Source organism: Nuphar pumila, chromosome 13, assembly GCF_984573655.1.
Source record: "Nuphar pumila chromosome 13, dmNupPumi1.hap1.1, whole genome shotgun sequence".
NCBI classification, from domain to species: Eukaryota; Viridiplantae; Streptophyta; class Magnoliopsida; order Nymphaeales; family Nymphaeaceae; genus Nuphar; species Nuphar pumila.
Genome location: NC_143261.1, coordinates 92,769,830 through 92,784,595, shown reverse-complemented (window position 1 = coordinate 92,784,595; position 14,766 = coordinate 92,769,830). Strand labels below are relative to the sequence as shown.

General features: G+C 39.9%; 1 protein-coding gene across 1 annotated transcript; it reads left to right on the top strand.

Moving 5' to 3' along the window:
- The first annotated feature begins 1,317 nt into the window (after nt 1-1,317).
- Nucleotides 1,318-13,860, top strand: LOC149819207 (putative ABC transporter C family member 15). The gene is made up of 12 exons (XM_089984407.1): nt 1,318-1,681; nt 1,778-1,943; nt 4,196-6,570; nt 6,707-6,793; nt 7,098-7,763; nt 8,065-8,229; nt 9,216-9,510; nt 9,598-9,812; nt 10,124-10,429; nt 10,510-10,573; nt 12,764-13,003; nt 13,564-13,860. Exons 2-12 carry the CDS (start codon nt 1,916-1,918, stop codon nt 13,683-13,685), a joined length of 4,563 nt encoding a protein of 1,520 aa, XP_089840533.1. The 5' UTR covers nt 1,318-1,681; nt 1,778-1,915; the 3' UTR covers nt 13,686-13,860.
- The last annotated feature ends 906 nt before the right edge of the window (nt 13,861-14,766 follow it).

Below are 14,766 nucleotides of genomic sequence, written 5' to 3'. Positions count from 1 at the left end.
AAGAAAACTTTGGTGCTTATGTTCTGCTTACACAACTAAACCAAGTAAATCTTGTCATGAGTCTTTTCACAAGACGGCTCAAAGAAGACCGCTGACGCATACCTCTACACAGTGCCACATTATCACCACTGCTAGTGTGATGGTCTACATCAGTCACAAGCAACCCAAACGTTCTCACCTTTCCCTTAACCTTAGTTGGCATTCCCTTAGTATCAGCATTATTCTTGCACATAAAATGGGATACTATAGATAAAGGCCAAAGTTATCAGACCTACTTGAAAGATGACAAGATTTCCCCTCACTTGAGCTCGTAGCTAAATCGTCCTTGGAAAGGAAAAGAATCTTCAGAAAACCAGTTTTCCACTATATAATGAAACTACAGGGACCCACTTTTCCTTTGGTTTTGGGAAATTTCTTGTTTCTTAAGCCAAACAGAGGCTAATAGCTATAGATTCCTGTAATTCTCTAATAAAGTTCCACAGTGGTTGAAAGCAGCCTGTCCTTTAAAAGCGCGATCTCTTAAGGTGCTTGCCACTCACACCAAAGCCACAGTTTCTGGACAATATTTAACAGCTAGATTTCACATATCCCAAGTTTTTTTTTTTTTTGGATAATCTCAAGGGAAGAAACCCATCACCAACCGCACATTGGCTGGCCTCTAGTTGGTAAAACCTTTGAGGTCTCTAGTGCCCAGTGGAGAGTACATCCAGCTTCGACTTGGGACACCACACATGGGTTTCAAACTTGTGATGTCCGGTCAACTTGGTGACATCCCAAGTTTTCATAGCTTAAACCATTATAACACAGAAAAGAAGACCATGTTATTGAATCCAGCGAGGATCAAGTGCAATGTGATTGTACACTTTTAGTGTGCTGCTGCACCTGATCACCTACCAATTTTGGGATACAACCTGTCAGCTGTGGGGCCCAACAGCAGATGGTGGGCGATCGAGTACAGCAGCACACAAAAAATGTGCAATTGCATCACGCCTGATCTGCCCTCTATTGAGTCACCAGTGCAAGAAAAGGGTCAATTTCTTTACTAAAGCTTGTTTAACCACAATAATGATAGCCTTCATTAAGTTTTAGAATGACCACAGCAACAAAGCAAAGATGATATCAAGACGATTGTAAAAGCCTGGCCCATGCAGAAGCTGAAGACATCTAACAAAGAAACCATGTCAATCCATTGAGTATAAAGTTATAAACCTCAAAGTAAAGCATCTCATGCAGCCAACCCATGTTTTGGACATATCTATAGAAAAAGAGAAAAGCAGAAAGGATGGACATGAGGGACAAAGGCAGTGTAAGACCACTACCACGCATGCACCTGACAAGCTCTCTTTGTAGGTGAAAGGAAGGAACTCAGGTTACGTCCAAACAAGCAGCCAAAGTTCCCTGCCCTCCTTTCTGAGAAATCACTCCACGTGATGCTTCCCAGGCATTTCTCTCCACCACCAAAGCATTGATGGCCAGAATAAACCTTGAGGAAATACACCTTTTACCTCTACCCGTGCTTCATTGTTGGAGACGCCATTCTCTCTGTATTGACAGAAACCCATTTCAGTTTTGCTGAACTTTCGTGGATTTCTGCCTCTGTTTCCACTTACCTGTTTTAGGTCAATCCAGTTCAAAGTGAACCTTCCTGTTTCTACTCTCAGTCGCGCAAAATTATTTTCAGGTACTTCTTTTTCTTGTTTCTTTTATGAGTTACTGTACTAACAGATTTAACTCTAAAGAAATCCTACTTCTTGGCTGTTGTTGCGATGTCTCACAGTTCTTGTTTCAAGTTCTCTGCATAAGCGACATTCTCACACTGCAGAAGAATACCATCTTACAGTAGAACGAGATCCGAAGATAGGACGATTAAGTGCTGAATTTCTGCTTGATTGGTCCACCATCATCTTGCACAGATATGTTTTTGGATGTCAAGTATGAATCAAGTAAGTCCTGGTCATATTGAACTGTCTTCTTTTTCTTCACTTGTTTGAGTTTTGAGCTATCTGTTAACTTCTGCAGCTATCAATTCTCGATTATGAGGATGAACTGTGTGTTTAGACAGTATGGGCAATGCTTTAAGCAGTATTCCGAGATAAGCAGTTCCACCAAGGCAGTATGATTCAAAAATGTCAACTGGTCTGAGTTTGGTGTATAGATGATTATAGAGTTCTGAACTGCTGGGGAAAGAGACTTGTGGTGGCTTATTACCACTAAACTAAATGATGATTCATTCAACCACAAGCAGTACAGTACTTTTATGCCTCACTTGCCAGATATCATGTGCTGTACAGGTGTTTAATTCTTCAGTCGGATATCTTACAGCAGCACGTGGAACCTTGTAGCTCCAGATCAATGGTGTAAAGATGCCCAGTTGCATAAGTGAAGGTTTCATCAACTGTTTCAATTAGAAAATCATACAAAAAAAGAACCTAGCAAACCAACCAACCTACATGACTTGCAATAGTGAGACCACGTGGTGTGGCAGTGGAGATGCCAAAAAATTACATAGAACAGCGTTGTGCTTGTGTTTCCGTGTTCAAGTATATGAATTATCTAGTGTGATGATTTCAGTGAGATGAGTGCAGTACTCTACCCATTAAAGGAAAAAGGCAGAAATAAATTCAAGTCTAGCTACTTGGTTCTCTATGTTAGGCCGTTATCTGTAAAATAGCATTTCAAATATGTATGGAGTACATAAATACAGCTATTTTTGTCATGTGTGTGTGCAACCATGTCCTCATTCGGCCCTGAATTTCTAGGGATTCAGATACATATTCAGTCACAGAGTGTGTGTGCGCGCGTGTGTGTGTGTGTGTTAGGTGCCAAACCAATACACCAAAAATGCCCTACGAAGATTAAGGTGTATAAAGTAAAGTCCTTAAACCACCAGGATCCTAACAATCCACCACGCTCCGCAGCCGACACCTCCAGCGGCCCACTCTAGGATTTCTCTCTGACCTCAACTTCAGGTAGCCCTTTCCATCTTTTGGCATTTCTCACTCTGTGGTCCAGGTCGCAGCTTTAGGGATTCGAACTTGAGACATGGTGGTTGATCTGATACCAAATGTTAAGTGCCTAACCAATACACAAAAAGGTCTGAAGGTGATTAAGGAGCAGAAAGTCAAGTCCTTAAACCGCCAGGATCCTAACAGTACACACACACACACGAGCCTATTATGATACACAGCTTATTAGGGTATACTCTTGATTCATATAGAAACTCCAAGAGCAGAAACTAGCCTTTGGAACATGTTTGGCATGTTCTCATAATCATTATGTATTAAAGCCAACACTGATATGATGTTTATGGTCATTTCTGAACATACTTATCTTCATGATTGTAAGTTGTTGATTTTTCAGTATCATGAAAATTGAATCGTACAACATAGCTTCTGCCACTTGGCTACAAGGCTTGTCATGGAGCATAAAAAGGATCAAACCTACTATATAACAGAAATCAAATAGACCTTTATATGGCTTCTAAAAGCTATTTTCCATGAGACTAACAACATCAAATGCTCATGTTTAGTTGACATAATATAAGTTTCAATAGCTTAACATTAAGATGCACATGAATGGTTACCATACTATGACCACTTTTTCTTTTTTCTTTTTTTTTTTTGAGGCAGAAACTTTGGTAATGCCTTAATATTGCATGCCTTTCATGCCCTTGGGACAATATCACATGAATGATGAACAAGTTCTAATCGCTTGAGAGGAAACTTTGCTCTTCATTTTTTTTAAATCTTTCATGCCTCTGTTTTATAGGTACAGTATTCCGTAAATATATCAATACAACAGCTCATTGTTAAGCAGCACAAGAATGATGAAAATGTTGTTCAAGGGAAACTTTGATAATCTTTTTGTCTTAGCATCCTCTGTTCCCTTGATACTGCATTAACTGTCAAAGACTCAACAATCTTAACCCAAGATCAAGCTACACTTAACGCACCACGTAAAAGTACTAGTAGGGATTTGTTTATATTATTAGAAACACTTCCTTGAGGAAAGGCTAAACCATAAATAATTTTAGACCTACAAGATTAACATCCTGGAGAATCAAAATTGTGTGGATCTCGAGTACACCAAGGACATATATTTACATGCATCTGATTCACCATAATTACCATTTCTCATAATCATAATTATGACTTCTGATCATTTTCTGTATGACTTACTGCACTTTTTTTCGCAGCATTCCACATTCTTAACCACTGGCAAGAAAAACTTCAATTCAGTGCACCTTGTTTTAGAGAGCTACTTCTGACACTTCTCCACACCTTCTTCCTTGGCATCTTTCTGCTTCAATACCTCTGGCAAAAAATCAGAAAAGCATGTCAGAAATGGCCTACAGAAGAAGGGAGAGGTCTGCAGAAATGTCTTACAGAAGCACCTTCACTCTTGGAAGTCAATTTGGGCATCACATATAAAGGAACTGTAGCTTGCTGTTCTTTGCTATTAGTAGTCCACCTTTTGATACTGATATGGCTACTCATTGTTGGAGAAAGCAACGAGTACTACTGCAAATCTCAATCATCTGTTATTTCTGCAGAAGTGACACAAGGAATGTCCTCATTTGTAACATTAGTGATTGTTTTCAATTTTCGAAGGGCACGTTCCACAATAATTCCATGGTTACTACGGGCATGGTGGATATGCAACCTTTTCCAGTCAATTTTATGCTCACTGCTTGACATCAATGCTGTTATCACATATCATCGCCCCCTCGGACTAAAAGAATATGCTGACTTCCCCAATTCAATCATTTATATATATCTGTTCTACATTGCAGTTAGAGGAAGAACAGGCATTAATATTCCCTTAAGTAGCATCACAGACCCACTCTTGCAAAAGGAACAAGAAAAATGTGCACAAGGAAACAGGGATCCAGCTCCATACAGTAGAGCCAATATCATTCAGCTTGTCACTTTTTCTTGGCTCAATCCACTGTTTTCTGTTGGAATCAAGAAAACTCTGGACAAAGAAGACATACCTGATGTTCACATCCATGACTCTGCTGAATTTGTCTCCCATTTGTTTGATACATACTTAGGTTCACAGAAAGGCATCTCATGTAATCCTTCTGTCTACAAAGTAATTTACCTATTTATTAGGAGGAAAGCTGCCATAAATGCATTATTTGCAATAACAACTGCCAGTGCCTCATATGTTGGTCCTTACTTGATTAATGACTTTGTGAAATTTTTAAGCAGGAAAAATGATAGCAATAAAAGAATCGGATATGTTCTTGCTTTGGCATTTTTCAGTGCAAAAGTGATTGAAATGGTATGTCAGAGACAATGGATATTTGGAGCAAGACAGCTCGGACTGCGCCTACGAGCAGCTCTAATATCACATATATACAAGAAGGGCCTGCGCTTATCGAGCCAATCAAGGCAAAGCCATACAAGTGGTGAAATTATTAATTACATGAGTGTGGATATCCAACGCATCACGGACTTTATCTGGTACCTAAACATAATATGGATGCTGCCAATCCAGATCTCCCTTGCCATATACATTCTTAGTACAAACTTGGGCCTTGGATCACTAACAGGACTTGCAGCAACTGCCACAGTAATGACATGCAACATACCAATCACTAAATTTCAGAAAAGGTTTCAGTCGAAAATCATGGAAGCCAAAGACAACCGCATGAAAGCAACATCTGAGGTTCTCCGAAACATTAAGACCATAAAACTTCAAGCATGGGACACACATTACTTTCATAAACTTGAAAATTTACGAAAAATAGAGTATGAATGGATATGGAAATCACTGCGTTTATCAGCTATCTCTACGTTCATATTCTGGGGTGCCCCTACCTTCATATCAGTAGTGACTTTTGGTTCATGCATCCTGATGGGGATTCCACTGACAGCTGGGAGAGTACTATCAGCATTGGCAACATTCAGAATGCTACAAGATCCCATATACAATCTCCCAGATTTACTTTCAGTACTTGCACAGGCTAAAGTATCAGTTGATAGAGTGGCACAATTCCTTCAAGAAGAAGAATTGAGGCCAGATGCAGTTGAGATCATACCAAGAGATGTGGCATCAGAGTTCACTGTAGAAATAAAAAATGGAAATTTTAGTTGGGAGCCTGACTCTAAGCAATTAACACTGGGTGGGATAAACTTGCAGGTGAAGAAAGGAATGAGAGTGGCTATCTGTGGGACTGTAGGATCAGGAAAGTCAAGCCTGTTGTCATCCATGCTTGGTGAGATACCAAAACTGTCAGGCACAGTGAAGGTGAGTGGCACCAAAGCGTATGTTCCTCAATCCCCATGGATATTGACAGGAAATGTTCGAGATAACATTCTCTTTGGAAATGCACATGATCATTCAAGATATGATAGAACAATCAGAGCATGTGCCCTGACAAAAGATTTAGAGCTCTTTTCCGAGGGAGATCTGACAGAAATTGGAGAAAGAGGCATTAATATGAGTGGAGGACAGAAGCAAAGGATACAAATTGCACGTGCAGTTTACCAGGATGCTGATATTTATCTTCTTGATGACCCTTTCAGTGCAGTGGATGCTCACACAGGCAGCCACCTGTTCCAGGTAAGCTTTCTAATGCTAACAGAGGTAACTAATAAATAAGCAAAGAGAAAAGAGAAATGACAGACATCATAAAAGTTGGAGAGCCAAGCATTACCTAGAAAGTTTTCTATTTATTAACAATATGCATAACATGTAGGATTGCCTGATGGGACTTCTCAAAGAAAAGACCATAGTTTACGTCACCCACCAAGTTGAGTTTCTTCCAGCCGCAGACATCATTGTGGTGAGTATCTGTTTGATATTGCTCCATTTGTTGATCTTTCATAATAATGATGCAAGCTTAAATAGATTCTACATGAGAAACACCATTTTCAAGGTTTGATAGTCTATCTTCCAAAAGTGTTCATTTTTGACAATTTAGTCTTGTCAGCTCAAACATGATTTTCAGAAGACGTTGATTTCAAGTATTAAGATGGCCAGAAAAATTAGAAATTTCATAATGTTGAAGAAATGTTAGATAATCTAATAAAACTAATTCAGAAGAGAAAGTTAACATGTGATAATGAGGAAAACAATTCTGTAAACAGGTTATGAAAAATGGGAGGATCACACAAGCTGGAAAGTTTGAAGAGCTTTTGCAGCACAACATAGGATTTGAACTGTTAGTAGGTGCTCACAACCAAGCTCTTGAAACAATTTTGACTGTAGAAAGTTCAAGCAGACTGATACAAAAGAAAAGCATGACAGAAACTGAAGAAGAAAATCCCGTACCACAGCTCGGATCAAGGACTCATCTTCAAAATGGGAGCACTCACAACTTAAAGCAGGACATATGCCAAGAGTCCACCAACCAAGGAGGCAAATTACTGCAGGATGAAGAAAGAGAGAAAGGAAGTATTGGCAGAGAGGTTTATTTGTCCTACTTGACAGCAGTTTGGCATGGTGGTTTGGTCCCGCCCATAATCATAGCACAGACCATTTTTCAAGTTCTACAGGTTGGAAGTAATTATTGGATAGCATGGGCTTCTCCTCCAACAGATGAAGCAGAGAAAATTGTCAGCATGGCTACCCTTTTCCAAGTGTACATACTTCTCTCAGTAGGAAGTTCACTCTGTGTACTGATTCGTGCGACTCTAGTTGCTATTACCGGCCTCCTTACAGCGCAGAAGTTCTTCACAAAAATGCTTAGTAGCGTCCTTCATGCACCAATGTCCTTCTTCGATTCCACACCAACCGGAAGAATCCTAAACAGGGTCAGTATGAAAACCTATATAAACAACATATATGGTGCATATATGTTCATCACCAGCATACTCAAGACGATTCAACCCAACTAAGGCCCTCGAGAAGAGTTTAGTCTGTAGAAGACTGAACCAACTTTGTGGCAGTAAGGTGGGATGTTTGTCTGAGTCACTGATGATTCAGAATGAGATGTGGAACCCTAGTCTACCCATGATCAATCCCTCATTCCATGTCCTAATTAGAAGTTTGACAGATAGACATATTCATGAGGTCTGTTCTGTAAGTAATTCCTTAGCATCATCTGAACTACAGGCTTCTACAGACCAAAGTGTTTTGGACCTGGAAATTCAAAATAGGCTGGGTTGGTGTGCATTCTCAGTCATACAGATTCTGGGTACCATCGCGGTAATGTCACAGGTAGCGTGGCAAGTGTTTGCCATATTCATTCCAGTAACAGCAATCTGCGTTTGGTACCAAGTAAGTCTTATCTTGCTTTGAGTTTTTTATTTACCATATTCAGATTGTGCATGTCTTTCATCATCAGTTAAATAGAGGTCACAAGTAAACTAAGCATAGAAAACTATACTTGGCCCAATGCTTACCATTGGTCGGAAGGATGCAAAAAATTCTGAGGTATTCCAACCACATGTTCATATCAGGAAGCCCAAATAATGGCTCGAATTTGGATCAACTGTTTCTTGAATTGATAGTTGGCTACCATGAATGGGTTACGTATCAGATTTCTGATGTGTCAACCAAGAACTCAGAACTGTAATCTGAACCATCTTCTTCATTTAATCAAGGAAATGGCTATGCAAAATAAACTGAAATTCATGGTGATTTCTTGCTTGTGCCTGGAAGACAGCTGGCAAATTCTACCCCGTCTTTTGATTAATCCCTAAAATCAGCATCTATTTAATGCATTTACATTCTTACACACACCTGCACCATGGCTTATTTTAACTATTTCTGTCGATTTTACCACACTTAACTGGAGAGAAGGGATTTTTTCATGTCTCACAAGAAATAAAATGCCCTTCAGTTATCTCTTAAAAACGAAAAGGTTTTTGTTGCTTGTAGAAAAGGAGGGATAAATTTTGCAAATCCCATACACTCTCTGACTTAACATCACTAGCAGCTGAATCCCCTCATAGATGCCCATTTCAATGGCACACAAACTTCAAGATCTGGCATGTTTACAACCATTCACACCAGCATTGTTTCTTTCCAGCAGTGCAGATTCTGATGGTAGTGGATTGTGGGGAAGAATGCAGCTACAAATGGGCATTCAGAAAAGAAACACTTTCCAGAATGCCCATTAAGACACCACAAATAGACTTGCTGCCCCTAATGTTTTCTTTCCAGTCGGGAGAGGGGCATTTAAACTGCAGTAGGTCTTTGGAACATATTTATAGAATCATGGCTAAGTAGCTTGATATGGTAAAGAAATTGATATTTTGCAGCAATATTACACACCAACAGCAAGAGAGCTTGCTCGTTTGGCAGGCATTCAAAGAGCTCCAATTCTTCATCACTTTGCAGAATCACTTTCAGGTGCTGCAACAATCCGAGCTTTTAATCAAGAAGAACGTTTTATCAACGGAAATATGGATTTAACCGATGCCCATTCAAGGCCATGGTTCCACAATGTGTCTGCCATGGAATGGCTTTCCTTCAGGCTCAGCGTTCTATCGAATCTTGTTTTTGCCTTTTCACTAGTGTTGTTAGTCAGCCTCCCAGATGGTGCAATAAATCCAAGTAAGAAATCCAATCAAGATTCTGACCACCTTCAAAATTTTCCATCAGATTATGTCTTCTAAAATTCCATGGAATTTCCATCTGCAGGCATCGCAGGATTAGCAGTGACTTATGCGCTCAGCCTAAATGTACAGCAAGCCACCATCATTTGGAACATCTGTAATGCAGAGAATAAAATGATCTCCGTAGAAAGGATTCTCCAGTACTCAAGAATCGCCAGTGAAGCTCCCTATGTCATAGAAGAATGCCGGCCACCAAGTAACTGGCCGTCTATCGGATCCATTTGCCTAGAAAACTTGGAGGTAACTCCTAATTTAATCACTTTTTCCAAGCTCGATCTATTCTATTCCTATTTTATTACATCGATTAAACACAACATCTCATGGGAACGATCAAACTGTGATCCATTTGCCCAGAAAACATGGAGGTGGCTCCTAATTTCATCACTTTTCCATGCTCGATCTATTCTATTCTCATTTTAATACATGTATTAAACACAATATCTCACGGCAACGATCAAACTGCGCCACATTATCAAGAAGATGAAGGAAAAAAAAAAACGGAAGAAAAAATAACAATTTCCCTCCTTCCGATTCTTCCAAAAAAAATTCAGGTACGATACGCCGAGCATCTTCCATCGGTTCTGAGGAATATCACCTGCACGTTCCCGGGGAAGAAGAAGATCGGCGTGGTCGGGCGGACTGGCAGCGGAAAGTCGACCCTGATCCAGGCGCTCTTCCGCGTCGTGGAGCCGAGGAGCGGGCGGATCGTGATAGACGACATCGACGTCGAGGCGCTAGGGCTCCACGACCTCCGGTCGAGGCTCAGCATCATACCCCAGGATCCCACCATGTTCGAAGGGACCCTGAGGGGGAACCTCGACCCCCTCCAGCACTACACCGATCGGCAGATCTGGGAGGCAAGTCTGACCCGGAAAAACCCTAAACCCTAACCCTAATTCCTGAAATTGACTCTCTGGTGCTCGTTTTTTCTCCACAGGCGCTTGATAAATGTCAGCTGGGAGAGACGGTGAGAGCCAAGGAGGGAAGGCTGGACTCACCAGGTATTTATACTTTTCGCTCCGAGACGAAAACTCGTGTATCGGAAATCGAAAACGGTTTTGTGTATATCAAACCCGGTAGTGTTTGTATCCGACCGGTTCGGAATCGACCTAGTCGGCCCAGAGCTGGCGTAGCTAGGCTCGTCGAATGTGACCCGAACCCTGGGGTTGGCTCGGGCCCAAGTTTTGTTTGTTCAGCCTTACGTTGCAAGGGCACCACGTTAAAAAAAGTGATACGTTTTTTAACTCGTAAAACAGGTTCGGCAAGTTGAACATGAACAATAGGTACTCGGCTCAGCTCAATTCATTTAATCATTATGTATTAAGAAATATGTTTTAGATCTATTTTACATCATATAATATATGAAAAACATATAATTGAACTATTTAGTTTAAAAAAAATAAGTTTAATGGTAAAATCTTATTATTTTTAGTTTTGAAATTAACAATGTTTTTTTTGTAATCCTATTGCTTCCAACTCTAAAACAATGTATTTTTTTTAGACAAGTCAGATCAAACTTGGCTCGTTTAATTCAAACTCATTATGAGCTCTAACTTAGCTTGGTTTGCCACAAGAACGATCAAAGCTTGAACACTTCATGCTCGGCTCGTTGACCAATCCTAGTGGATATCATATCCATTAGAGGTGTTAATGGGTCAGATCCTTGGCAAAAATGGGTGTGTTTGGATTTGGATTCAACCAAATGGTGTTGGTATTGGATTTGGACCCAGGTCCAATTGAACCTATCATAAGTCAAACCATAACTAGGTCCAATTAGGATTGCATAAATGAAACTCACCCTATACCTCCTAAAATATTTTCTTTTAGTTTTTACATTAAAAATATAAAAATATTATTTATATTTTTTACGTTAATCCAAGTCTAGTATGGAATTTTACATGCAATACCTGGTTCATATATTAATGGGACACTATAAATCCCACCCGAAATCTTGATCAGACCTCCTTTCATATCAAACCCCAAATCCCATCAACCTGGTACGTGTCAGAATCGGGTCATACCCAATGTCGGTGTCTCACCCGGAGGGAGGATCAGGTGCAATGTAATTGCACACTTTGACTATGCTTGGCCCATTCAATGATGAACGGTGATCAGGTGCAGTAGCACACTAAAGGTATGCAATCACATTTCACATGATCCTTTCTGTTTGACATTTAGGCCGTGAAAAGCTCATGTGCAATATGATTGCATAAATATTTGTGCATTAACCACGTGATCATGTGCAATAAAAAAAGTAATGCTATGGTGTTTCGGAAGTACCTACTCCCACATAATAAATCATGGTTGTAGGTTGTATCAGTTAAACCTCATGGATGTGATCAACTTAGTTTATTTGATATGAATCATGCTTTGGATCATTTTTTTTTTATATATAAAAGTAAGATTTTTTAAGTCAGTGAAATTTTGATACATTGTGAGTGTTTTAAGGGTCTTAAAAAACATTCATAAAGGCAATAATCACATGATACAAAACTTGTTTTCTACTAAATAATGTTTATAAATCATATCTATAGGTGTGATCAACTATAACAAATTTGGCAATCTAAAGCTTCCATTAGGTGAGAGTAAAGCACTTATTCACGTTCAAGTTAATGCTACTGTGGCGGCCATCTTAGCAATTTCTTGAAGAGATTGGTGTTTATGGTAACTAGGGTAATTAGGCAACTCCATCGATCATCTTAGTAGAGAAATGTCTATCATAATTATTTGAAGGTTGCCACATGTTTGGCACCTATATGTTGATGGAGTATGGATCCAGTCATTTGACATAGGATGGGTTTCATCATACAGTTCTATCGGTACAATCAATGATTAGGATTGCCCTACATTTTCATCTCGATGTGAATTGACCTTAGCTGTATGCTTCGTAATGTCGACTTCCTTTTAAGTATATATATATATATATATATATATATATATATATATATATATATATATATATATGATTGCATCGAGAGGAGATTCGATGATTGGACCAAGTACCTTGCAAGGTATGCATGCCCCGAGACAGGTTTTGGAGATGTATCACATCTAAACATTGGGCCTAGTACTTTTGAAAGGTACTTGAGCCGAGTACTGGATCTGCTCTGTGTTGCACTTGCTAGTTGGACTGCAAGGTTGTCTTGGCCTTTACATATTCATCAAATCAGTGATTATTGTCTCCCATGCAGTGGTGGAGAACGGAGAGAACTGGAGCGTGGGACAGCGTCAGTTGGTGTGCCTTGGCAGGGCGCTACTGAAGAAGAGCAGCGTTCTTGTTCTCGACGAAGCCACGGCTTCCATCGACACTGCAACCGACGGCGTGATTCAGGAGATCATCCGGCAAGAGTTCAAGGACTGCACCGTCATCACCATTGCTCATAGAATACACACAGTCATAGACAGCGACCTCGTCCTCGTCCTCAGCCAAGGTACATGATCCGCTGCTAGAGAACCCCATGCCGCGTAAGGGTTCCGAGCCAATCACATGACAGCATGCAGGTTCCAATCAAAATGTTGTCATGTGATTGGCTGTGAACATTAGCACGTGTTTGATTGTGCGTCCCGTGCATCGATCACATGGGATGCCACAGCTGCACCGCACCCGCAATCAAGCAGCGGACACATGTCTGCTAGATGCCCAGGATGCAAATCTTTTGTACTGATCCCTCCTCATGGGACAGTTTAAAAAAAAACAAAATAACAAAAAAAAAAAAACTGTCCAGGATAAACTGGACAGTGTGTCCTGGACAGAACAACTGTCCTGGTCCAGATGTTCTGTCCTAACTTGGACAGGGAGACAAACACTCCCAAAGGGATCACTTAAGAGATCCACAGTTCTGTGTGCACTAAAGGTGCATTTAACACACTGGACAGGGGGTGCGACTTGTGCATCCCTTGAGAAACAATGCTATGGGCCGCTTTGTCCCCTGAACGGGTTTGTTATACGATTCAAACACGCCCTAATGGAGAGAATCTTGAATTTGAGCAGGCACTGTCGTCGAGTATGACTCTCCTGCAAAGCTACTAGAAAGAAGGGATTCTTCATTTTCCAAGCTTATTGCAGAGTACTCATTGAGATCTAAGAGCTTCAACAATTTTGCTACTTTATAGAAGACAATTGCATCAAGGAGGGAGATTAGAGGATGGTTAAAGCTATAATAAGCCTTGTCTTCATAGGCTCCATATATATGTCTATAAGTTATGCTTTGTATCAGCTATATAGTACGAGCAGAATGTATGAAACATTAGTTATTGATTTACCATATAATGACTTGCTTTACTGTAAGCTTCTGAACTTATTTGCTTAATCTGTGTAGGAATTTTAGGTTCCTAAACTCTAAGCCTAGTGATGGGAAATAAGCCAAGTCGCTGGTGGCTCGGCTCATAAAGAGCTTGTTCAAACTCGTAAAATAGGCCCGACAAGCTGAATATGTACAATAGGTACTCTGCTCGGCTCGACCTGTATAAGCTCGTTAGGTAGTAAGAAACATATTTTTGATATATTTTACATGCATTTTTTTGTGATCTTATTTATTCCAGCTTTGAAGCAATGTACTTTTTTTTATAAACAAGCTAGCACGAACTTGGTTCGTTTAACTCAGACTGATTATGAGCTCGAACTCGGCTTGGCTCACCACAAGATCAAGCCAAGCTTGAACACTTCAAGCTCGTTTTGTTCAGCTGGTTTACCAGTCCTAACTAAGGGCCTACATACGATCCGGGCATGAAATATGGCTCTTACTGATTTGCTATGCTTGGGAAGGCAATAAGACCCCAAAATGCTTTATCCAAATTCCAATAAGATATTTTACAGTCCCATATCACAGCATTTGTTTCTTTTTTAGACAATTCAAGAAAACTATCTCACTCGCTGGAGAGCTCATTGGTGTAAAGATCAGAGGCAAGGCAAAAGTAGGATATGCCCAAAAGTTCAAGATATATTTGTGGCCCATTTTGTCTTTTCCAGAATTTTTTTAAGTTTGGGTATTGGTTAGTATTTGGATTAATCTCGGATCCATATCAGATTAAGATTTTTTTATTTTTATCAATATCCATTGTAAAGGTTTCTAGAGAGATGGATAATAAATTATTAAATTTTTTCTTTAATTTTCTGTTATTTTCTATTAGAACTAAGTTCTCCACATATTAACATATAGTATTAGTACATCATATATAGTTTCCTAGATGGTAG

Coding starts and splice junctions, on each gene's coding strand:
- LOC149819207 (XM_089984407.1), top strand. CDS start 1,916: ATGTTTTTGGATGTCAAGTATGAATCAA. Junction 9,511..9,597: donor AGATGGTGCAATAAATCCAA/GTAAGAAATCCA, acceptor TTCCATCTGCAG/GCATCGCAGGATTAGCAGTG. Junction 13,004..13,563: donor CGTCCTCGTCCTCAGCCAAG/GTACATGATCCG, acceptor GAATTTGAGCAG/GCACTGTCGTCGAGTATGAC.